The sequence below is a fragment of the Zalophus californianus genome, chromosome 11, assembly GCF_009762305.2.
Source record: "Zalophus californianus isolate mZalCal1 chromosome 11, mZalCal1.pri.v2, whole genome shotgun sequence".
NCBI lineage: Eukaryota > Metazoa > Chordata > Mammalia > Carnivora > Otariidae > Zalophus > Zalophus californianus.
Window position 1 is genome coordinate 27,726,899 of NC_045605.1, and position 24,638 is coordinate 27,751,536.

Genomic DNA, 24,638 nt, shown 5'->3' on the forward strand with positions numbered 1-24,638 from the left:
AAGTTTAATCAAAAGGGATGTCAAAGGAAAAAAAAGAGTAAAAAATGTTGTGTCAGTGGATTTGAGGCCTTCATGAAGTAAAATCATTGTCCCCATAAAGTCACTGAGCTAATGTATTAGCAAAGATAGGAAGTCATGGACAGAGTGAGGTGCTCAGATTCATGACTTCAAAGGTGGTTCAGTTTCTTGCAAGTTTCAGGTGTACGTGAAGTAGGTCACTGAAGTGAGCAGAGGAGAAAATCATTAGAGAGAAGGGATCAAGATTGTGAGAATCAAGTGTTTGATAGATTATATTTCTGGACAACAAAGTCACTGAGAATGATGGGTAAAAGTTGGCATGGAGATGAAGACTCTAAGCCAGGAGCAAAGGTGTTCACTGAATGGGAAGTAGTGACCAGGAGATCAGGAGAACAGAAGTGTGGGGAGGCAGAGGAGTGTGCAATTAGGTACAGGTTTTAAAAAGATGGAGTCTAGAAATTTCACTAGAGAGCAAACATACCAACCAACAATAGAATAAATCGGTAGCCTCCACTTGACAGGATAGGTCTACAGTGGAATCCATACTCTTAGACTCAGTGACAGTGAGGGGAAGGCATCTGTCCAAGAAGAGTGGGAGGGGATAAGTGAGTGACTGGTCATTAATAGAGGTGCAGAGAGCAGAATGGAAGAGTCTTGAAAGGAGAGGAAGAGTGTGGAGTTGAGCCAGATGTAAGGTCCTATGAAACAGTGTGGGACAAGACTGTGGGAAGTAGAAGGTGACTGGACAGATTCATACTTCTACATCAGAGGTCAGCAAACCACAGTCCACAGGCCAGATCCAACCAGCCACCTGGTTTTTTGCATGTCCCCCAAGCTAAGAATGCCTTTTACATTGTTAAATAGTTGCATATTAATCAAAAGAAAAGTCATATTGCATGATAAATTAAGACAATACGAAGTAGAAATTTTGTTGTCCATAACTAAAGCTTCAATGGAAGGCAGCCACTCTCATTGACTCATGTATACTCCGTGGCTGCTTGCACACGACAACAGCAGAGCTCAGTAGCTGCTACAGGGGCTGTATGGTCTACAAGATCTAAAATATTTGCTATTTGATCTATATAGAAAAAGTGTGCTGACCCTCTTCCAGAGGATTGGGTAGGAGGGTCTCTTGGAAAGAGTGGGTTATTCTAGCCAATGCCAGATCTTTAAAGCGTAGTAGGATGCTCCAGTGCTGTTCAGTCCAGCTGCTTCCACAGGCTTCATACAAAAGAGTCATTGTGTCTAACTACTTCCAGAGTGGTGACAGAGGCTTGAGCTTTGATGAGAACACAGTAGTCATGGGAGCGAGAATCTGATTTACCTAAGCAACTGGATAATAGCCTTTAGCAAAACACTTGCATTCTGCTTGCTTTCTTTGTTGTTTGATGTGTAATTTTATCATCTGCTTATGCTCTGGCTGTCTCACACACTCCTCCCCTCCTTTTCCCTCTCTGCCTCTCTACCTCTCTCTCTCTCTCTCTTTCTCTCAACCCTACCTTCAGCAGCCACTGGCTATGGCTGGCTTCATGAGCTCCTGTCCACTTGCCCACTGCACCATGGAAGGTGCTAGTCAAGGCTTAGACGTGGCTGTGAGGCTCCTGAAGGAGAGAATTGGAACAGAAAGAAAGAAAAACTTATGGCCCATCAGTTCAGGTGGTTAATTCTTTCAATTCAAGAACCAGTGACATTTTGGTCAGTGATAAAGTAAAACGTTCCTTTATTCCATCTCTTGGAACTGTGGGGAAGGAAGAGAGTTGCTAGGTTTGAAGAAGGCCAGAGGAGTGGGAGCTAATGCAGGCTGAGTAAAGCAGTTGAGGACAGATGGAGGTGAGAAGCAGTTGAGGACAGATGGAGGTAAGTGGCAAGTCCGGCCCCTGGACCCTGAGAAGGAAGGAGGGCAGGGAAGTCACATGAGCACATGCATGAGAACAGAGATTGGTTCAGTCGCTTTGTGCAGTTTGGTTTCAGACTTCATGAAGCAGATGAGGAGGAGAGCTCAGGCTGGTTCTGGTGCTACAGAATGGCATTGCTTTATGAGGTGGAGTTCAGGATTTTCTCAACAGAAGCAGCCATTGCTTGAAACCACATCCCTGAGTGCTAGCTTCCGTCCCAGACGTGGTGCTGCTTATTGTATGTAGCGCTGGCTGGCGGTGCTGTTTCTACTGCAAAGGCTCCCCCTTCTCCTGTTGAGGCCCACTTTGTGTTGATGACAGCACTTTTTTTCCTGCCTGTCCCAGGAAGGTAAAAAGCCTAATCACATTGCCTGCAATCATTCCACCACTAATTACATATAGGCAGAGCTGAATCACCAAGCTGATTCCAGTCGGAAAAAATTCATCCAAATTGACGATGACATAAGAAAGCTCTCTGAGACACTTCTGATTAGGGCACGCTGGATCCTAACTCATTCAGAGGAAGCAGGGACATTAGTTACAAGAGCTTTTAACTAAGGATATTTGTGGAGATGGCCAAACCCAGCTCTTATTCACTCCAGCCCTAGCTTGATGAAGGCTTTTTTAGTTCCCCTGAGGAAATGTGGGGGAAAAATTCTTTAACTTAAGGAGATTTGAGATGTCCAGCCTTTATCAGAAGGAAGAAAAATAAATCTTAAAAAATAGACCTTAAAAAACAGTTATTTTCTCAAAAGTCACCAAAGAAGGTTTTAAATAGTTCATTATGGGGGTGCCTGGGTGGCTCAGTCTGTTAAGCGTCTGCCTTCAGCTCAGGTCATGATCCCAGGGTCTTGGGATCAAGCCCCGTGTGGGGCTCTCTGCTCTGCGGGGAGCCTGCTTCTCCCTCTGCCTGTCCCTCCCCTTCTTGTGCACTTGCTTTCGCTCTCTCTCTCTGTCAAATAAATAAGTAAATAAAATCTTTTAAAAAATAAATAGTTCATTATGATAGCCAGAACAGCCATTCAGTCTCTGACCATATGATCATTTGGTGCCCTCTCTGTGTTAAACACTGCTATAGATATTAGAGATATAGAAACAAATAAGAGTTCCTTTCTTCCTGAGAATTTGAGTCCAGATGGGTAAACATATGTAAATACATAACAATGCAGTGTGATTAGTACAACACTCGAAACAAACCCAAAAAATAAGCTGGGTAGAAAGGAAGCAAGGAACTTTGAATGTCAAGAAAGGGTTCCCAGAGGAATGATATGTAAGATGGTTTTGAAGGATGCACAGACATTTTAAAGTGGACAAAGGGGTATTAGATCCCAGGCAGAGAAGAAGGTACAAAGGAACAGATCAATAGCCTAGTGTTTTAGGAACTTTGCCAGTGTGTCCAGTGGATGTGGGGAGAAAGGAGTTGGTGAGAAAAAATCTGGAGATATAGACAACAGCCAGCTGATAAGAAGCCTGTATATGCCACATCAAGGAGGAATGTGGAGCAGTGAAAGGATTTAAGCTGGGGTGGCACTGATTTTTATTTTTGGCAATTATTGGACAAAAATAAAAATAATGAGCTAGAAGCAGGGAGATCAGTAAAGAGGGTATTAATATAATCCGCAGTAGATAATGGACACCTGAATTAAGACAGTTAACAATGATAAGGAAAAGAAGTCAATAGATTTGAAACCTCTAAAGAAGGTAAAAACAATAGGGTTTGTTGACTGAAGGTGAGGAGTGAGAGAAAGAGAAGAATCACATGTGACCCTCTTTTTTTTTTTTTTTATCTTAGGAGAGTGGGGAGTTAGCTGTGCCAGCAACAGAGATGAGTGGATATGGGGTGAGAGCAGGTTTGAAGGGCAAGACCGTGAACTCAGCCCATGGTGTCTGTGAGACTTACAGATGAGGCATTCAGTGGGCCGAGAGCTCAACAGAGCCTCCTGGGGTTGGCGATGTCCATCTGGAAATTATGAGCATAGCTGGTAATTTAAAATGTAGGAAGGAGGTTTCAAAGTATAGATTGGCCCGGGAGAGGGGATAGATGTAGCAGAGTGACCCTGATTTATGGATTGAGTATCTTCTTTCCTATAGTTGGCTTCTTCTAACCTTTATTGATCATCTTCCATGTGTCAATCCCCCTTCTGTACCTCTGCACAAAGTCTCTTCTATAATTCTCAGACCCAACCAATGAGTAATAAGAAGTCTTCACATTTTAGTAATGAGGGAACTGGGGCTTGGTAATTTACTCAAAGTTAACTAATTGCCAAGAGAAATAATCCATAATCAGGATTCAAAAACACCGTGTTTATTCCAGTAGATCATGGTTGTCTTGTTTACATACAGTGCATTTCATCCGGGACCCATGTGTGCAATGCCTATTTTTAGATGTTATTTGAAAGGAAGAGAGGTAGAAGGAAATATTAGTAGTGTCACTAACAGAAGAGTAAGTCAACTCTTCTTTTCTTTTCTTCTCTTTTATTTTCTTTTCCATACACTCTCTCTTTTCATAGATTTTAGGTGCTTGAAAATTCCACCCATGTATAGTGGAATACTAAGAACAGACAGGTGGGCAAGGCCAGGTGAGGCATTGCAGGCAGCATGATATGGTAGCAAGTAGCTTGGGTGGTGGGTAGATTTTAGAACTATTTGCAAGATTATATATATACATATATACATGTGTATATTATATATAAAATACATATATGTAATATACACATATATAATATATAAGATATATATGTATGTATTCGAAGCCTATAATCAAATATAGTAAATACAAAAGTTTTCAGCTACATCTCCCCTTCTCTCTTGGCCCATATCATCCTATACCAATAGGCTTCCTGCCGTTCTATGGGTATTTCCATGTGATTTTCTCAAGGTATTCTCTTACACACATTCTTTAACTCCATGCCAGTTGGAAATGCATGGATAGTATTTACATCTCCGGTATGGGTGGTACTTTGTAGTCTCCCATGATGATCTAATCTGAATATATATGTTAGATTACCTTAACTATAGATATGACCCCACCCCACCTTTTCTGCTCCCTCCTTTCCCCCAAATGGTCATTGACTGTTGGCTTGATATAGTCACCCATAAATGGAATTCTTCAGGAAAGCCTTCATTCTGCTCTGCATCTGAGAATGCTGCATGTGAAGGGAAGGCCTTGTCCTTCCTCCCTCCATGTACAGTGGGCACCTGGTTAATCACCTCTGGTCATGGGGCTCTGTGGGAATGGGCAGACTCTGCACACTTTGTTCTTTTCACCCGAAGTATTGGTAAGCACTCCCCTCTTTTAGTGAAAAAAGAACTCTTCGGATCTGCATAACTATTCCTCAGAAGGATTATTTATAAGTTACTTCTCTCCCCATCCTCCACAATAGTTAATGAAATGTGCACAAGGCTATGCTTTTTCTTCTAGAGTTATGTCTTTCCCATCATCAGTTACATTTTGAGGAGGTTTTCTGTTTTTTCTTTGTGGGGCTGGGGGTTGTAGAGATTTGATTCTGAATTGTCATTGGAGGATGAACAAAAGAAACATGGACGTGTAGATATTAATCTTTTTCAAAAAAGGTATAGAATCCTTCATTAAGGAAAATATACACACGTATGTGCATATGCATCATGTCATTTCTTAAGGTTTGAAACCTCCTGGGGTTAGAGTTCCACGGTTCTCAGATTAAGAACTCCTGCTCTTAATCTAGAAAATGTCTTCATGAGTAAATTACAGGCTGAGTGTAGAAAATGCTCTGCTTTTCCAAGGCAGTTCAGAACCAGGTGATGAAGAGGACTCTGTAAGTGGACTTCTGACCTGAGGGTGTGCGTGCTGGTGTTAGGAGAGACTTAACCCATTAGGAGCCTCTCAAGTAAAAATAATTTCCTTAAATTAACCTGAGCAGGAAATTTCAAACCAATTAAATCCTTCACATTTCTCAGCACTCAGTACTGACTTACATCTCTAGAGATTTAGAAAAAGAGAAAGCAAACAGCCAAGATCCTGAGGTAATATGACACTGCGGAGTTCTATATTTATCCCCTATCAATGTCTTTCAGATCAAGTTGGCTGAGTTTACAAATCAAAAGCTGATTTCTTTATTTATTTTTATTTTATTTTTTTTAGCAGCCATCAGCTGCACTGCTGCAAATACCCAGGTTCCAGACATCAAGCTGCAAACTCCAAACATCCAGCTGTGTGCTTTCTGACTCTGGTATCATCACCCATAATAGAGGGTCTGCATGCATAACCGAGCTGACAGGCTTTGTCAAAAGGCACACCCAGGGCCCAGCCGGCTGCTGAAGCCGCATCTGCGCAGAGAACTAGTGTCATGTCATTAGGGGAAGGGATAGGCTGCAGAGATACACAGGGCTTGGCCCTGCAGCGACCCAGGGCTCATTTTCATATAATTACATTTTGGGCTTTAGCTCCTTTTTAATACATCACTAATGATTATTCCCAGAAAGTTTCAAAACTGAAAAAATTAAGGAAATTATTTTTTTGCACTTCTATATATCTGTACAATTATAGATTACATTTTATACATGCATAGTCATGCATATTCAAAGTATATATATACTGGGACGCTTGGGTGGCTCAGTCAGTTAAGCGACTCCCTTCAGCTCAGGTCATGATGCTGGAGTCCTGGGATGGAGCCCCGCATCAGGCTCCCTGCTCAGCGGGGGGCCTGCTTCTCCCTCTGCCTGCCGCTCCCCCTGCTTGTGCTTGCTCCCCCCCTCTCTCTCTATGACAAATAAAATAAATAAAATCTTTAAAACGTGTGTGTGTGTGTGTGTGTGTGTGTGTGTGATAGTTTCCACTATCAAATGAGGTTTTGTTTGTTTCTTTGTTTTTTAGAGGAAGAGAGAGAATATGCATGAAGGGCAGGGAGGGGCAGAGAGAGAATCTTAAGCAGGCTCCATGCCCCGTGTGGAGCCCGATGCAGGGCTCTATCTCATGACCCCGAGATCATGACCTAAACTGAAGTCAAGAGTCAGAAGCTTAATCAATTGAGCCACCCAGACACCCCTCAACTGATATCTTACTATATGCCGGGATCTATGCTAAGTGTCTCCCTATTATCTTGATAGATAGATAGATAGATAGATAGATAGATAGATAGATAGATAGATAAACAGACATGGAATTTATAGTTGGCATCAGTTTATGTAATATTTTAATTGAATCTCTATCGCTTTATGATGGAATCAGGTTAATAGATTAATTTTTCAACTCTCAATTTGCATTTTGATCTTAAGCAGAGAAGATAACAAGCATAGACGCTGCCTGGGGGATGGTATCTTTTGTGTGTAGGACATGGTACAAGAGATGCTGTGACCAGCTGATGTTGCTCTGAACAACCAATTTTTAGGTGTCTAACAGAAAGCTGAAGGAAATGATGAGATAAGTTTCCCAGGTAGAAGAAGAGGCCATGTGACATCGATACAGATCTGAGACTGGCAGGGAGGTAATGGCATGGGGACGTTGCCCTGTGTTGTACACGCCACAGTCGTAGCTCCCAGCTCTCTAGCAACAAACACTACCATGTTTCAGGAGGAGCCCTCTTCCATAGTGGAAGCTGTTTAGAACAAGTCAGTCTGTCCCGTTTTCCACGGTGGTCCCTATGTTGCTACCAAGAGTAACTTTTTCAGTGAATGAGGCTGTGCCTCAGGGCTAACACAGGCATGTTGGGCCCCCTAGAACTCTTTTTCTGAAAGATATGTTATAAATTTGCTTATTTTTGGAGAGACCCTCAGACTCTCTTTTCTGTCAGCCATAGTCTCTGCATCCAAGGGAAAGGTCAAAGAGAAAGATGATATAGATAGATAGATTATCTACATATAGATAATATAAAAAGATTAAATATAATATAGACATGAAATTTTTCACTTAGCATCTATAGATGATTATGTATCTATATCTATGTCTCCTTTTATTCTTACTTGTGAAATTAGAGACGTTTCTCAAACCCTCAGCAGGTCTCACACAGGCTGTGCAGCTACACCAGCTTTCCTAGAAGAAATGATCCCAAGAATCTGTATTCCTTGTAAATCAAATCCTATTTTAAGTGAAGGGAGTAGAACTTTCTCATTAAAGGATCTGTGGTGAATCCTTTGTGAAGTTTATTATTATTAAATTCCTACTAGAAAAGCAGAGATCTGATTATTCTTTCATCTCTACATTGAGATTTTCTTGTATCGAGGATCTTGTATATTAAAATGTGCTCAAACGGAGTTGTGGTATCAGTGATAGCTACTATCTACTGAGAACCTGCTATGTTCTAAGTATTTTACACATATTTGCTTATTTAGTATTCACAGTAACCCTTTAAGGTAGTATCATGTGCCCCGTTGTACAGAGGAGGAATCTGAAGCACCAAGAAGGGAACTATCAGCCAGAACATTCCCCGGGGCTCACATGAGGGCCCGGAATTCAGCCCTGCCCGAGGTGCAATCAGGCCAATGGTGCTGATAACCATGATCAGCAATTCTGTATAACGTCAGATCCTCAGGAACTATGCTGTGTGCATAAATCAATACCATTACCATGTTTGGAAATGCTTTGTAACACCGAGAGTCTCGCCCTGTTGCTGTCGATGTTGCTGTCTGGATTCCGTGTGCATCCCACGTGTCCCCAGCCTGGTCCAGGAGCACGGGGACTGTATTGGTGCCCTAACACGTGCACCTCAAAACCATTCCCTCTGGCTCCCAGGGATTGGTGCTGCGGGACAGTAAACATACCTCTGTCACGTTGTTCTTGTCCCCCCGACTTCCCAGCCTCTGAACAAAACCAAGTCTTTCTCCAACAAAATACAAAACTTCCCATGCTGGTCAACTCATAAGAAAGGTCCCGGGGGGACACCCACCAGCCAGTCCTGGAAATAGCTGCCCCTGAAGCTCAGGCTGAGTTTAATAGGAACATCCTGATGGAAAAGGGGAGGGAAAGAAAGCAGTGGCATGAGTACTAGCTAGGACTAAACTAGTCACAGCATTTGAATCTAAATTAGAAAAAAAAAAAATTCCAACTCTCAAATTCTGGGATTCTGTGCTCTGCATTTTTTTTTTTCAGTTTCTGAGGTCCCATGATTTTTATCTCAGCTGGTATATATGCCATAAAAATATTAAGTAAAGAGACAGCTGTGTCCTCTCCAATAGCTACAGCTGTTCTCCTGACAAGCTTATTCTTGGGTGCAATAAAATGATAATTGTGGCTATTATTATTTTCAGTTATTAAGGTTTTTAGGAACCAATCTATGTTCTCAGAAACTTGGGGTTTTCTTTTCCAAGCGAGTATTACTTATGCTGGGCAGGTTTTGTCCTGTGATTGGTTATAAACTGCTGAGCTCAACCCTTTGGACAAGGTGAAACTCCCTTGGGGGTCGAGGGGCAGGTGTAATCCCATTTCCAACTTGCTTCCTTTCCCTGCTTGGGTTGTCAGATTCCACCTCATGAAATAGCTGTGCTCCTAAGAAGTTGGCTGTAAGACAAACCCTGTTAGATAAATCATACGTCCTCATTGATCTACATCTTTAAATTAAGAATGCACTCCTCTGAGGAAATAATTGGCCCCAAGACTAAACATAAATTATACTAAACACTCAATAAACCTTTTAAAATCACATATTTAGAGAAAGTCTGTTTTGTTAGAACACTAATAGTGATGATATTTTTTAAAGTCGGGAAATACAAATATTTTGCTAAAAACAATTACCAGAAGTGGCACCGCCTTGGGAATAGAGCCACACGAAGATTAGGTGAGCAACACGGAGCTCCCCACTTTTTTTTTTTCCTTTTAATTGAACTCAGCTTGTAGTTCTACAGTCTATCATTTAATTAATAGGAAGCTGACAAATTTTGGGATTATGTAAACTACCTTCCTAGGTGCCTTGAGAGCCAGAGAGATCCAAGATTGGTCCCTGCCTCCAGAGTTTCATTTCCATTGGAAAATCAGACCAGGGCAAACAGCATAAAAGAAACGGCCACCAAAAAAATGCTATTGTAGTTGCAGGGGCTGGGGGCCGGACATCGGGAGACCCCGAAGTGTTCCGTCACTAGCCAGATGTGAACTCCCCTGCACTGCAGTTTCCCACATTAAGATACAAGGATGTAATGATATTGCTAACTCCCAAACTTGGCTGTATGTGGCAATTTCCTAGTAAAATGAAAACTCCTCATTCCTGAAGATTCTGACTTAGTAGGTACGGGTGGGATCTAGAAATCCATATTTAAACAGCTATTCTAGGGAATTCTACTGAAGTCAGACTATGTCCTAATATAGCAACTATGGAGTTATATATAACCATTAATGTCTCTTTAAGCTCTCGCGTTTAATTCCCTTCTGGTTTTAAAGCCTAGAAGGGCTCTGCCTGGAACAAGAGTGCAGGATAGCCACTGGCACTGACGGGAGGCAGAAGGGTGTCTGTCAGTTTCCCAAGGCCGCCATAACAAAGTAGCCCACACTAGAGGGCGTAAATAACGCCACGTACATTGCTTCTCACTTCTGAAAGTTCGAAGTCCAAAATCCAGGTGTTCGCTGGTGCATGTGCTCTCGACTGCTCTAGAGGAGAATCTTCACTTTGCCTCCTCTAGTTTCTGTGGTTTGCCAGCAATCCCCGGCTTTCCTTGGCTTGTAGAGGCATCGCGGTGGTCCCATGGTGGTCTTCTCCTTGTGTGTCTTCACACACGGTCTCCCCTCTGTGCCTGTCAGTGTCCAAATTTCTCCTTTTTATGAAGATACCGGTCACACTGGATTAAGGCCCACTCTAATGCCTCATTTTAATTTGATTACCTTTATAAAGACCTGTTTCCAAATAAGGTCACACTGTGCAGGGCGGAAAGTGAGGGCCTCAGCAGATCTTTTGGGGGACACAATTCAACCCATATCAGGGAGTTTTCAGGGAAGAATTAGGATTTGAAAGCCAGGTGGTGTCGGCCCCAGTGGCAGAAAGAACATAGCTCTCTGAGTGATAGATGCAGTCTGTGCAAAAGGAATGATGATGTCTGTCCAGGGTAAAGAATAGCAGTGGTAGGGACAACGGTGGTGACAGTGCTAACACCTGCAAAAATTTATCACGTGCCTTTCACTGTGCCAACTGCATGGCCGGTGCATTCCATCCTCAAGGCACCACTAGAGGTGGGTAACATTATTCTAAGTGAGTCATAGAGAGCAAGCAATGGTGGCGCAGAGGAATAACGTAAGTCAACTCCTCGGGAAGCTTCAAGCAGAGGATTGGGTTTGTCTGATGCCAAGCTTTTGCTTTTTCCCAGGTTGACCTGTTGCCTTCCTCGCGGCACAGGTGCGAGGTGAGCCAGCATGAGTAGATCGGGCTACTTGTTGAAGGGTTTCCATAAGGCAGTGGGGTTTTTGTTTGATGTTATAGAAAATAGGGAGCCATTTTTAGTGTCTGGAGAGGTGTGACATGATGGAGGGGGTATTTTGGGAAGATGAACGTGTCATTTCCCTCAAGGGATGTGTTTTCTTTGGAAAAGAAAGACTTACAAATGAGAAGCTATTGACCATGAAGGGTTTCTTTTCATAGGATTTTATCAAGTGATTTTCTCCTTTCCCCGCTGGTAGCTTTTAACCAAGAATTTCCTTTAGCACTTTAAATGCACTTTAAAGTATGCTCTGCTTATCTGTTTTTTTCCCCCAATATTCTTTGTAAGTTCCTCATATGAGTGATAAAGCATTGATCATTTACAGCCAGAGCACAATCGCTGTTTCAAAGAAAACTCTCCTTGAATCATTAACTCTATAAATTCAATCATCAACTCTGTAAATTTCAGTTTAGGTTTTTTTTTTGTTGTTGTTGTTGTTTAATTCTTCATTTGTTTTAAGCAGCAACTATAGGAATTTCATTTCTGGTGGTTCAGAGTTTAATTTTTTATGTTACTGATCTTTTTCTCTCTGTTTTTGCTATCCATGCTTCTCCTACAGAAAAAAAAAGTATGTGAGGATAAAGGGGAAAATAATAACAATGAAACCTAAAATGTATAAAGCATTTTACTATACAAATTACTTTTCATGTACCTTACCTAATTTAATCAGAAAGTAGACATATAACAATTGGTGAGCAGTAGAATCATTGTGGTTTTTCTATAATTTCTACACTTGGTCTGAAGAACATATGATAGTAAAATTAAGCCTCATTGCTTTTTGCAGGATGACTTAAGTGTAAATCCCTTCCCTCTGGTAAGAGAAATCTGGATCGATGCAGAACATAAGGCTTCTCCAAATTTTAGGCCATCCAACTTCCTTTCCTACGTAAGATTGCCTGATATTCATGTACAAAATTACACATACACTAGTATACCTATTGCCACTTGATGAATTCTTGATTGTGATTACCCTAGGATTTATGTACTTGCTTTTGAGTCCTATAATCCCCCGGACTTGCTTCTCTTTTGGACGTCCATATAACAAGTTCATCCAAGCTGGGTCCTTGTAAGTCTTGCCGTGGTCACACAAGAACGTATTTGGATGGTGAAATTAAAGCGGATGCATGGCCTCTAGTTGGAGGCAAGGACAAGAGATGTAGAGACCCCTGTGTCCTTTAGTTTCCTTGCTTTGGTGGTATAGTACACAGCCTCCCAGGAGATGTGAGGTTCTACCAATCACTGCTCTGACACGGGAGCTCAGTCCAGAAACAGCTGTCCAGAGCTAATTTATTTCCTAATGCTATGGCACTGTTAATTTATAAATTACATTGGTAATTCGAGCTATTATTAATTTCAGATGGTGTAGGGCAAGTCTAATTAAAATATGACACCAATTGCCACACATATGTACCAAGGACTACCATTTAAAATTAATGGGAATATTAAGTGTGACACTAGTCTCCAAGATGCTTTGCACAGTAATTATAGCATTCTAGCTGGGAAAGATCTGACAAATATAGGCTTGAGGTTTGTAAAAAATAAACAATGACAACATAGAAAGAATCACAACTTCTTCATGTAAATCTTTCCTTCTTATTTCCTCCACTCTTCCTCAAATCAAGGTTAGTACTTCTCCCCCTAAAGATGCTTACAAACAATAACAAAAAAAAGCTACTGTTGTTAATTAGAAGTTACTTACCAGTTGGGACTATGAGGCTCTATAGGTTAATGTTGATTGTCCTCTCCATAGCCTGGACTTTTGGGCCCTGTTTTCTATGTGTTCCTGGTTCTTCTGAATTTTGGTTGCTTTCTGTAACAGATACAGGCTGTTCTTTTGCTCTCCTGTAGGTAGTAGATGCACGAGAGTGTCTATCCATATATAGCGTGGGTTTCCATGTGGCATGAAGAAGTGTGAGGGAAGCGCTCAGGTTGGGCTTGATGGTGGCACAGACTTCTCATGACCAAGGAGTGGTGGCAGTGGTGGGCAGGTTGCCGCCCTTCTTGACAAGATAGTCATTTTCTAATTGCTGTCATTGTCATGTCTACTGTTATCTTGACAAAGATGGATACCTTAGGACAAATACAATGGTAACTTTACATACCATATCTATCATTCCTTGTATTATATTAGTTTCTTACTGTTGTCATTTTCATGCTTTGGATCAGCAGATCCATGTGGCATTATGGAGGGGTCTTATCACCTGGAGAGAAATGTTCCTTTCTTCTCTTTATTCGTGTGGGCCACTCATGATAAAATAGTTTCACTCCACCTGAGTCTGTGCTTCCCAGCAGATTACAGCCTTACTTTCTAAAGCAACAGGTGTACTGCGTGTGAGAGTTTTGATTGCTTTTGTGTATATATATATATATATATATGTATATATATATATATATATATATATATATGTTTTCATTTGTTACCTCAAACAACCCTGTGAAGTTATAGGACTGTATGTACAACATGCCTGCAAAATGTCTCTTAGTTGCCAGGGACAGTCTCGAACTTACGCTTATTGTCCCAGAGAAACTACCAGTAGTCCCCCTTTTACTCTTAAAGTATCCCAGTTTACATGATAAAATATGTCATTATGCTAGCTATCTTTACTTAACAGAGAAGGCAGAATAATGCTGGGATGTAAACAGTTCCTTTTGTTCTCCCTTGCCTTTCCACAAGTAGGCTAAAGTTCAGGGTGACTAAGGGAGAAAACGGTGACATCAGTCTTCTAGGCTTTAACCTTATGGTTTCCATAAGCCAATGCTCATGGCTAGTGCTCAGGTAGGAAGCCAGTAGGTAGAGGGTTGTTATTATTCACAATTTTTCAACAGAGAAACTGCGTTTCAGGGCAGCGACACGACAGGGTAAGGTTTGCTACCATGTCTTCTTGCTCTTCACTTTCTTCCATATTTGTGGTTAAAGTGTGGTGTCCTTGTTGTTGGTTTATCTTCAGGATCTCTACACAAGAGCTCTAGCAGATCAAAGTTTAGAAAACCGATCTTTGCTTATCTTATTGATTGTCTAAATCTAAAAGCAGGAGTTTAAATTTATTTTGTCAGTGTCTCCACTGCCTTTTGTGGCTTGTGTGTGTGTGTGTGTGTGTGTGTGTGTGTGTGTGTGTGTGTGTAACTGCTAGTGTGGTATAATTGACCCATGGTACGGGATGCAGTGATCAGCTCTAGACTTTAAGGTTCAGCCTCAATGATACCTTGAAATCAGAAAGAGTTAATATTCACCTATGGTGCTTAACTTAGACCCCAGAGCCCCACTGCATGGTAAGATTCGGGCAGTGTAAATGTCAAAATTATTAATCACTTATGGAGGACCAGTAATTCTCCAGACTCTGTGTTCAGTCTAGGTAGGAGCACAAACATTTCAGCCGATCCACTGGGGAACTAAAGGAAAAGTTGATGTTGGAAGCAGTAGAAGGGTGGGGAGTGGGGGAAGGAGAATGGGCATCATTCCCAAGAATGGAAACTTGGAAATGGCACAATTCTCTGCAGACATAACCATTTTATACTTTGTTTTCTAAGTTTATACCTTTGGTGTTTTGTTTTGTTTTTTCTCACCACACCTTCTCCTGCAGCCGTGGGCTTTGTGAGTGAAGATGAATACCTGGAAATCCAGGGCATCACGCGGGAGCAGTCGGGGGACTATGAGTGCAGTGCCTCCAATGATGTGGCTGCACCAGTGGTCCGAAGAGTAAAGGTCACCGTGAACTGTAAGTGGTCTCAGGAACCCCGACCCTTCACGTGCGTGAGGCTAGCTGCTGTCATGGCCACAGCAAAGAGCTGGATCACAGAGCCAGCTGCTGACTCAGCATGGGAAATAGTGCCATATCATTGTCCATTCCCGGCTTTCAAGAGAAACAATTCCAAATTCTAGTTTAAAAAAAAAATTGCAGCTGAAAGTAATTTAATATAATCCCAAACTTGACTTATATTCCCGGAAGATCATTAAATGGCCTTCAATGCATAATTTATAGAAATGCATCTTTGAATCCTGATTTTTCCCATACTTTGCTCATAATGTTTCCAAACTCCTCCCTCTCTAGCCCAGTCATGTCCACAGTGGGGAGCAAAATACCTTGAGTGTAAAGGAAATTAATGATATATTTATGGAAATTTATGGTACATATTTATGGTATACTTATGTGATCTCATACTTTTGTGCTTACATGGTGATACACAAAGTGCACATTCATAATTTAAATATAAATAAACATACACATATTAGACGATCCATCTCAAAATCTGATTTTGACTAACAGAGGTACAGAATCCAAAAAGTTTGGAGGCCAATCCTCTAGATCCATCATTCTCTCTTATCAACCACCCAAACTCTCTCTGACATTGACCCTCCTCCACTTCTACACGTGTCTCTCACGCTCTCTCCTCTTGATTCTTCATGGTATACATTGAGTCAGTTCTATGTGACGTTTTGAAAGTTTTTTTCTGCTGTGCTCATTTCAGGAAGTCTTACGACAGGATAGAACCCAAGAACTACACCAGCAGACAAGAAACCTTTCCCTTTCAAAACTTGGGGGTGGAGGTGTGGAAAGAATATTGTGCCTTGGTGATTACTCATTAATATTTTTCTTTCTGTTACAATTAGAACCTCCTTAATACACAGCACTTTAAGAAGCAAGGAAATAGGTATAACAGTGCTACGGTTTTTAATACCAAAATGTGTACCACCAATATTTTTAAAAGAATTTGAAATGACTTGCAGTTAATAAAAATTAACCTGAAAAGTAAGGGGATGTGCACAAAGAGAAAAACCTATTGAGGACAATAAGTGAAAGCTAGGGATAAATGAACACAGGAAATATATACCTCAAGGAGGGGAGATGCAGGTGCAGAATTTGGCTTTGAGTTGTGAAATCAAAGCGGGAGACAACATCTGCTTTAAGGTTTATGTCCATAAGATGAAAGCAAACCTATTGCTTGGGAGAAACACTGCTTTTCCTGGTACTGAGACCCAAGAGAAATTTCTCTTTAGTGTCTCCACAAATAGATCACTTTGAGATACAGTCAACAACATCATGCATGGTATTTCTGCAATAAATAGAATGCCAAGTTTATTATGGCTGTTTTTCATAATGCATTTCAATGCAAACTGTTGGAATTGCCAAGGGTAGTTAAAGACTTGAAATGAACGCAGGCCAAGTTTATAGGTCTAGTTTGGTCCGGCTGGATTCGGGGATCCATTTTAGGATGCTTGGAAGAATGACTGATCTGTCTAGGCTTCAGGCAATTCTCCATGAATATTATTTCTTGCAACTGAGCTTTTGATGGGAATTGAATGGTTCGAGGTTATAGACTCTGGCAAGAACCCGGTGTGCAGAAATTCTGTAAGGCTGATTAAAGGAGTGTAAGGTTGATGGGCTGGCATTCCCCTATGAAAGTTAAAAAGTTTAAACTGGAAATATGCCCAAATACTTGGTCATTCCACCTCTGCACAGAGGGAAACAGCAACCATACATGCTAGGAAGACAAGCTTTTCCTTAGCACCATGTTGAATGGTTTCACTCTCTGGCTCAACTCGTGTATCAATTTGTCAGCTCGAGCAAGCAGAGGTAGAGCAGGGAGTAAACACCAAAACCAGTAGATGAGGCAGCCCGCCTCATTTCACGATACATTTTAAAATGCTACAGCACAGCTTCTCTCTGCAGACCCGCCGTACATTTCAGAAGCTAAGGGGACAGGCGTCCCCGTGGGACAGAAGGGAACATTGCAGTGTGAGGCCTCAGCTGTTCCCTCCGCAGAATTCCAGTGGTACAAGGATGACAAAAGGTAAAGACACCCTCCCTACCTCCCTGCCCCCAAGGAGAAGAAAGTTTTTCCAGCTTCCTGTTTCCAGATGGTTATGCATGAATCTCTGAACAATCTTCTTCTAGTTCCAACTAGCTATCAAGGTGGGGGGCGGGGTTTTGATTATTCATGATTTCCAGCTCTGTTTTTAACATTTCCATGTAGAGTTAGCCCTCGCCAATCAACGGGCCTGAAAGAAAACATTGTTTTAGGAAAGCAAAATCTCAAAGAAGGGCCACCAGAAGCATCACAAGTCCTGTGAATTTTTTTTTTTTTAATGGGGCAAGAAAATAATGGGTTCTGCCTGAAGCTATTTTTAACACACTCTCAGGCTTGCATTAAGAAGCTGGGAATGTTCACAGGGCACTGGAAGTGGCCAACAAGTTAGCAGGTCTCCAGTTCAGTTCCGGACACCATCGGTGGTGGTGGATAAAAGAGTCCGTGACCCGATTTAGGCTTCCCTTTGTGCCCGGGCTGTTCTTTCAAAGTAAAAGTAAAGAAAGGGGACTATTTCTTTCCCTCTCATTGTTGCAGCCATCATCAGGATCTCTGTTGTGATTCAGGGAAGATTGTCATTTGCGAGGAGTTACCAAATGGCGAGTTAGCACAGGGTTCAGCGGCTCAGAACAGCCAGGCAACCTGACAATTACTGTGATCAAAGAGCTATTTTAAAGTGGATGAACAATGAATAAATGTGCAAGAGCTGTCCATGTTCAAAATGCTTTGATAAAAATGGGGAGGGGATGATGCAACACCGTCTGAGGTGCATATGGGGTGGAGGAGGAAGGAGCTCCAGGGCCCTAGAAGCTGGGAAGAAAAACAGCCCAGGAGGGATTGCGAGAAGGGGACACGGAACAGGTCCAGGCCATCAGTGACCCAGCTGTTGCCCGTACTACTTAGAACATCTCCAGTGCACCGTGGGTGCCTTTCTTTATGAGGTCGGTGAGGCACCAAAAGCTCTCCCAGTCTTGGAATCACGTGACTCCGTCATAAGCTTCATCGTGTCCTATCATGATCTTTCCAAGTGAGAAGCAGTGCTTTTCCATCTTGAAGTACAAAGCCTGGCAGCAACTTGGCAAGGTGTGTCCTATTCACCTGGCCCATTTTAGAGATGAAAGACGTGAGGCAAAAGGAAGAAAAGCAAACACATGAAGAGATGAGAAGAAAGAGCTGGCTTTCCCCTCTTCTTCTCAGAACTCAGAATCAAGCTGAAGGGAGTAACATTTTCTCAATAAATAAGCATTTTCTTTCAAGTTCTGCTTCCCTGGTCCCTCTGCCTTCCCACTGAAGGACCTTCTATGTGAAAGTCTGGTATCCGAAAAAACAATAACAAAAAACATGTATCCGGGTCTTCCCCTAATCAGATGCATCCTATTTTTTTTTTAAATTCTTTATGGGAGAAAAATATAAGCACAAATGTAGGGGAAAGTGAGATCTTAAAATATGTGGAAGAAAGTAGAGCCGTCCATAGACAGAAATGGCCAGTGGTGAGAAAAAATGAAAAGACAGCCCCGCTTTGCACCCTCTGTGTCGTAGGAGGGGCTGCTGTGTACGCATTAATTTCCCAGGAGAAGAAAGCCCAGTTGAATCCCCAGGGTGGTTTCAGAATCCCCTGGCTCAGGCAGCCTTGATTCCTCCACTGTCCAAGCTCTTCGCATGGGGGCTCCTTTTTCCCCTTTAATTGATTCTGGTCTGTTTTCCATATGTTCCTCATTTATTGATTTCCAGTGTTCTCCCACTGGAGTGGAGTTGTCTGTCCTCCTGACACCCAGCTCGGCAAGAACAGCTCTGGCTCTGAGGTCCTCGTCACTGCCATTCCTTCCTGTGCCCCTGAGGCTGGCAGGCAACCTCCTCCAGGCGGCTCCCCATGGAAGAAAGAGCAGCTCTACCCTAGCTCCATTCCCAGTGACATAAGCGGACTTCCGAGGCAAATCAAAGGAATCTATATGATGGGGACAGGCAGTTTTCTCAAAATTTACAGTAGAAGCCTCTTTTATGTATGTCCTAGCACTTCTCAACTGCACGCCACTGTGTGTTGTCATCAAAGGGAGAGGAACTGGGGTGCAATACTTACTAAGAGCCACCCATCCACGGGGGTATGAGCCAACAAAAAGCCTCAGGTTCATTAAAAACCTGAAGCCTGGGAGCAGTATGGGATGGGGGAAATGTGTGACCACACAGAGAAGAGGCAAGGATGTCGTCCCAGAAGCTGCAAAGTGCTGCAAAGCGCTGCTCGCCACCCCACCCTGTTTTTAGCTAAAGACGTTTCAGAGCTGTCAAGCAGGAACCTGCTTCGGGTAAGTGCCTCTCCCCACTGCAGAGCTGAAATCTAATTCACAGCTTGGTTCTGATGTGAAGGCTTCCTCCCCAGCCCAGGAATGGCGTCAAAATAGCAAATGGGATCAACGCACTTGACTAGCTCTTGAAAACCTCCTGGTGGGTGGGCTTGTAGAGCCTTCTTTGGACAGCACCCCCTAGAGGATCAATATCTACATAACAAGCTGGAAATATAACAGCAGCGTCTGGAAGCACAGCTGGATGCCTCATTCTGTTCCTACAATGCTCACATTTTAATGAAGTCCATGGACTCAGGCCAGTTCACTGCCCCTAGCTTATGAGAGAGAAAGGCTCCCAGAGGAAAATCTACATAATGAAAAACAAGCAAGTTCCTCCACCCAACCTTCTGACTTCCCAGGAGACAGATGTTAAGCGAGAACTGAAGCCAGAGCCTGACTTTCTCTTCTGATCAGGGTTGGGATGGCAGAAAGAAACATTCTGTAGTCCTACAGGGACAACGTCTTCTGATGATGACAAAGCAGCTGTCCTCTGTGACAGAAACATGTTGGGACCCAGGAACAGGCGAGAGGTCTTGATGTCTGACTCCACAGAAATTAAGTATATTGAATAACATTTTATAGTTTATGGAGCATTTTCTCATCATTGTCTTGCTGGGCTTCACTTCCTATTCTGCCTTGAATATTGTCTTTCTCAGTTTGATGACTCTGAAACCAGCCATTGACACTAATTCCTGTCCCCTGTGCCTTGACATTGTTTATTTCCTACACATCCTACCCCAGCCAAGCCCTAAACCATGTTCCCTGAGATCCTCCGTTCAGAAGGATTTTTCCCCCTAACATTTATCTTTCCCATAGCATAGGCTCAGCTTCTGGGCAAGGAAGACAAATGATTTCAGGGAAAGTAAAAGGTTGGCTTAAAGCCCATTCTCTGAAATAGGACATTCCAGAGTTTTTAAAAGGAAGAGGGTTGGTCTCATAATTTCTATGTAGACATGCAATGATAGTAAGAATTTTTGCTGACAGCATCCTGAAATAGAGGATATGACCCCACCAATCCCTAAGCAGTGTTTTCCCTACCCTCTCCATCTGCCCAGCAGTAGTATCTACGGCTTTAGCAGGTATATCTATTTTCCCCACTCACCTTCTGTGGCCTTTCTTTAGTGGCCCCTACCACCAATGCGAGCCCTGTGGCCTATTGGACCGCCATAATGGATTGCTCAGGGAGACCATCCAGGCTCTTTAAGGTTAGATTCTTAGGAATCTATAATCCTTTCTAGACCGAGTTATTATAATACTCTGGGCAGACCACCTCTCCCAAGCCCTTCAGAGTACGCTGCTGTAAAAGTGATCCCCGATTCTTGTATTCTATTCACCACCAAAAATAAGGTATTATCTGCAAGTTCATAAAAGAACATTTATCACCCAGGTGTTGAAAACACTTTGTCCTTTCAAACCCCTCAAGTTCTTCTCTTTGAAGATTAAGGTTTTTTTTAAAATTATTTATAGTTGCCATTATCATCATTTTCATTAGCTTTATCATCAACATCAATTAAGTCCACACATGGAGCCCCTACTGTCTGAATATCACACAGCTGGAACTTTCGATGAGTTGAAGGCACCTGCCTTCAGAGAACTTGGTGAATATTTGTGTATTGCCAAGAGTGTCTCCAGGCACATGCATAAAAATAGAAAAATACAATTATTGGTCATTGTGTGTGTGAACTTGCATTAGTTGAGTGGGGGAAAAAAGTAGTCATCATGATGTCAGAAAGGGGGCAATAAGAATTAATTAATTCTTATTAATTCATTAATTCCAGAGTCTGTCTTCCCCCTACAAGAAAAATATAACCATCTCCTTTTTTCTCCTTTTTTGTCTCTCTCTTGTTGGTCTCAGACTGGTTGAAGGAAAGAAGGGGGTCAAAGTGGAAAACAGACCTTTTCTCTCAAAACTCATCTTCTTCAATGTCTCGGAGCACGACTATGGGAACTACACCTGTGTGGCCTCCAATAAGTTGGGCCACACCAATGCCAGTATCATGCTATTTGGTAAGACTGAGCCCTGAGCTGGGCAGTGAAAGCAAGAAAGGGTCCTATGGGAGAAAAGGAGTCGGAAGGAATGGCCAGGGTGAGGTGGCAAGTGTAAGAGAATCAGGAGAACCTGGGCAGGGGTGAGTGAAAAGAGAGAGGAGGGGGAGTGAGAGAGAGAGAGAGAGAGAGAGAGAAAGCTAGTGCATGGATGGGTACCAGTAGCAGGGCAAAAAATGAGAAAGAATGTTCATGCTTCATTTTGTAGTGGGCAAAACCCTGAGGCAGAAGGACAGGAGGTAGGGATGATGAAGTGACATTTAATTTTTTCTCTTCAAGAGCTCCTCAACTGACGAGGGATGGGGGGTTCTAATTGGGTATAATAGCAAAGCACTCAGAGAGGAACATTTACTATTTCAATACTTTGTTCACTAGAGTCCTGTAAAATGTTACCATTTCTGAACCTTTTCCTGGCTGTTGGGATGTAGGAGAAACTGGATTCTATTTGTGAAAGTAGAATCATAGGCCTTGGGATCCTGAATATTAGCTTCAGAGGGAGAATTCGCAAAGGAAATGGGGATTTCCCCAGCTCTTCATTTGTATCAAAGGGTGTTGTCTGACTGGATTAAGATATATTTGTCCAACCAAGCCACCATCCTGACAGAAGTCACATAGTCATTCATGCATTAATTCATTAAACAACAGTTTATTGAGGGACTGATGTGGGCACAGCAAATTGCTCTGCCTTCCTAACATACCTGGCAACTATATTGGTGCCAGAAGCAGGTAAAGAAAGCAAACAAACAAGCTCTCTTGTAAACCCTGGATGTCTCAAACAATGCCACAGATGTGAGCTGGATAGTAGCTCTGTGTCATCCGCCAGGACTCCAGGTATCCAGGGATGACTTGCATCCCTTGGTAGATGCAGATTCACCCTGCAGACCACAGAGTGAATTTCTGGTTGTTTTTGAGGGGAAAATTCCTCCATACCCTCACAAGCTCAGGTAGCTTGGAATTTTTCAAATCCATCCCCCTAGTCTCCCATGGTAGCAAGCACCCTTGAATATTATGGCCAGGGAAAGCGAGGAAGTTAATAGATAATTAGCAAGAACATTAATTCCTTTTACTCTGAGAACTCCCGGAAAAATCCCATTAGCTTCAGCTACCTCACTCTTGCGCGCAGCCCCTACCGCATCCCTCCACAGCACATTGTATCCGACCTGCCGTGAATAACCCGCCTGTGCAGCTCCATTGTCCCATCTCGGCTTCCAAATCACATTCAGCCCCCCTTCTATCCAGCACATAAAACAAAGCCCAGCTTTATCCAAGGGGGCTGGGACGGGGAAGGCTGCCCTTGATCCCAGAGCTGGTAGCTCAGAATGGGCAGAGCTGTGATTAGAGTGATTGATCTGTCTGACATCTCTCACACAGGGATAGTCATAATTGCCCCTCACATTTGTCAGGCCTTTTTGGCTTTCTGGCAAGTGTCTCTCTGCAGAAACAGAAGGGCCAGGATTAAAAAGGAATAGACCCCCCCCCTTCCCTGGCCTTGCAAATCTGAGGCTCTCCTAGCGATACCGTCCATCCCTCCCCAGACCTGCCCCCCGCCCACAGTAGCCCTCCTTCCTATAAACAGTCTTCCTCCTCCTCTGGCCTCCTCGTTCTTCTGATTTGGATGCATGACATGGTTTTGCAATTGGCTTTATCACTACTGTGTAATTCCCTGGCCTCTTCCCCTTAAGCCATCTGAAGATGAGAACAGGGAGAAGGCACAAACTTTGAGAGTGAAATAGCTGGTGTTTGTGAGAAGGAATGCAGTAAAGCATGTGCCATAAATCTGCTCTTCTCAGCAGACCCCTGCGTGGCAATTAGAACCTCTGCCTCCCCACCGTTGGTCTGTCTGTATTCACCCTGTGTGTCACTGGGACGTTCCTCCACTTGCCAGCTCTCTGGAGTCCAGGATTCTCTAAACATGGAAAAGTGATAGTATGAATTCAGATAAGTTTAGAAAGACTGGATCAACCAAGATGAATGGCGTACACGTGGGAACGTTCTTTAATGTGGTGATCTCCAAGCTTTTCTTCACATGCGAAGTCTCTAAAAGGGAGAAAAAGCATGGAGCATTTTCCAAAATTAATCCAACAGAAAACAATTTTCAAGCCTCAAATGAGAGATCATTTGTGAGGAGCCCATCACCAAAATGCCCCATGGCTGACAGTTCCATGGAACTAGTCAAATGTCATTAGTGTGGAAGGTGGGTGTTTCCACCCCATTGGCACTCGCTGAGGTTTAGTCCAGACATGGCAGTCCCAAAATTCATGATGGAGGCCCACCATCAATCACAAATACAAACTTATACTGGAGTTTTCCATGTCATCTCCCATTATCAGCAGACCCTCAGCCCAGACCCAGCAAGCAGACTGCGGTGATGGGAAAGCAGCATTTGTGTTATGCAAATCCGTGAACTTTGTGATGCAGTCCATTCTCCTATAGCATCACAGAAAGCCAGCTTCGTTATCACCATTTTGCTGCCACCTTTCACACAAACTGCGTGCTCTCATCATGTGACCTGAACGTTGGAAAGTGAGGAGTGCTGTGCATGGAGGCTCCATCAGGGCCAGTATCCAAATACAGCAGGGTCATCCTTCCTATTGTGAACCAGTAGTGTCCTGAGCATCTGCTCCTTAAGACTGCAGGGATTGCAGGGTCCCCAGAACGCCAAATCATGGTGGTTCTTGGCGCCATCTTGTTTCCGCTGTGGTGCTATGGGACCAGAAATTCCTGTACTTGGTCTCCCAAAGTGAGACAATGGGGGTAAGATGTGGGACAGAAACCTCATCTGGACAGGGACTTGGTCCTTTGGTCCTTTGTTACCACGTCAGCCACCCAGCTCAGCACAGCTTTGGAAATGTATGAGTGGCCAGTTCCCTCACTTTCCAACCATCACACCCGGGGATGGAAGCATAAGGCACATTAGTGTTTCTCATGCTGCATCTTGTCCTACCACCTTTGGTTTTTGTGTCTTCCTTTATTTATCCATTCCCCCAGAAATGTATGTGAAAGGCAGTATACAAACTATATATGACAAATATATAGCGGCTGTATATAATATATGTGTTTGTTTTCATTTTTCTCTCCTGTATGTCCCTCACCCGATTTAGAACTAAATGAGCCTACAAGCTCAACTTTGTTGCAAGGTCAGTATCCCCCTTGCTTTATGGTT

At 42.9% G+C, this 24,638-nt stretch overlaps 1 protein-coding gene across 9 annotated transcripts in view; it reads left to right on the forward strand.

Moving 5' to 3' along the window:
* The window catches only part of NTM (neurotrimin), a 948,438-nt gene that overhangs the window by 912,652 nt on the left and 11,148 nt on the right, over positions 1–24,638 (forward strand). For 7 of the 9 annotated variants that reach the window (XM_027580143.2, XM_027580137.2, XM_027580141.2 and 4 more), the window contains 4 exons: positions 14,867–15,001; positions 16,955–17,075; positions 21,285–21,436; positions 24,577–24,612. In XM_027580143.2, coding sequence (XP_027435944.1) covers positions 14,867–15,001; positions 16,955–17,075; positions 21,285–21,436; positions 24,577–24,612 — 444 coding nt within the window. The remainder of the gene's footprint in view (positions 1–14,866; positions 15,002–16,954; positions 17,076–21,284; positions 21,437–24,576; positions 24,613–24,638) is intronic. The other 2 variants (XM_027580140.2, XM_027580142.2) reach the window with 1 other exon arrangement.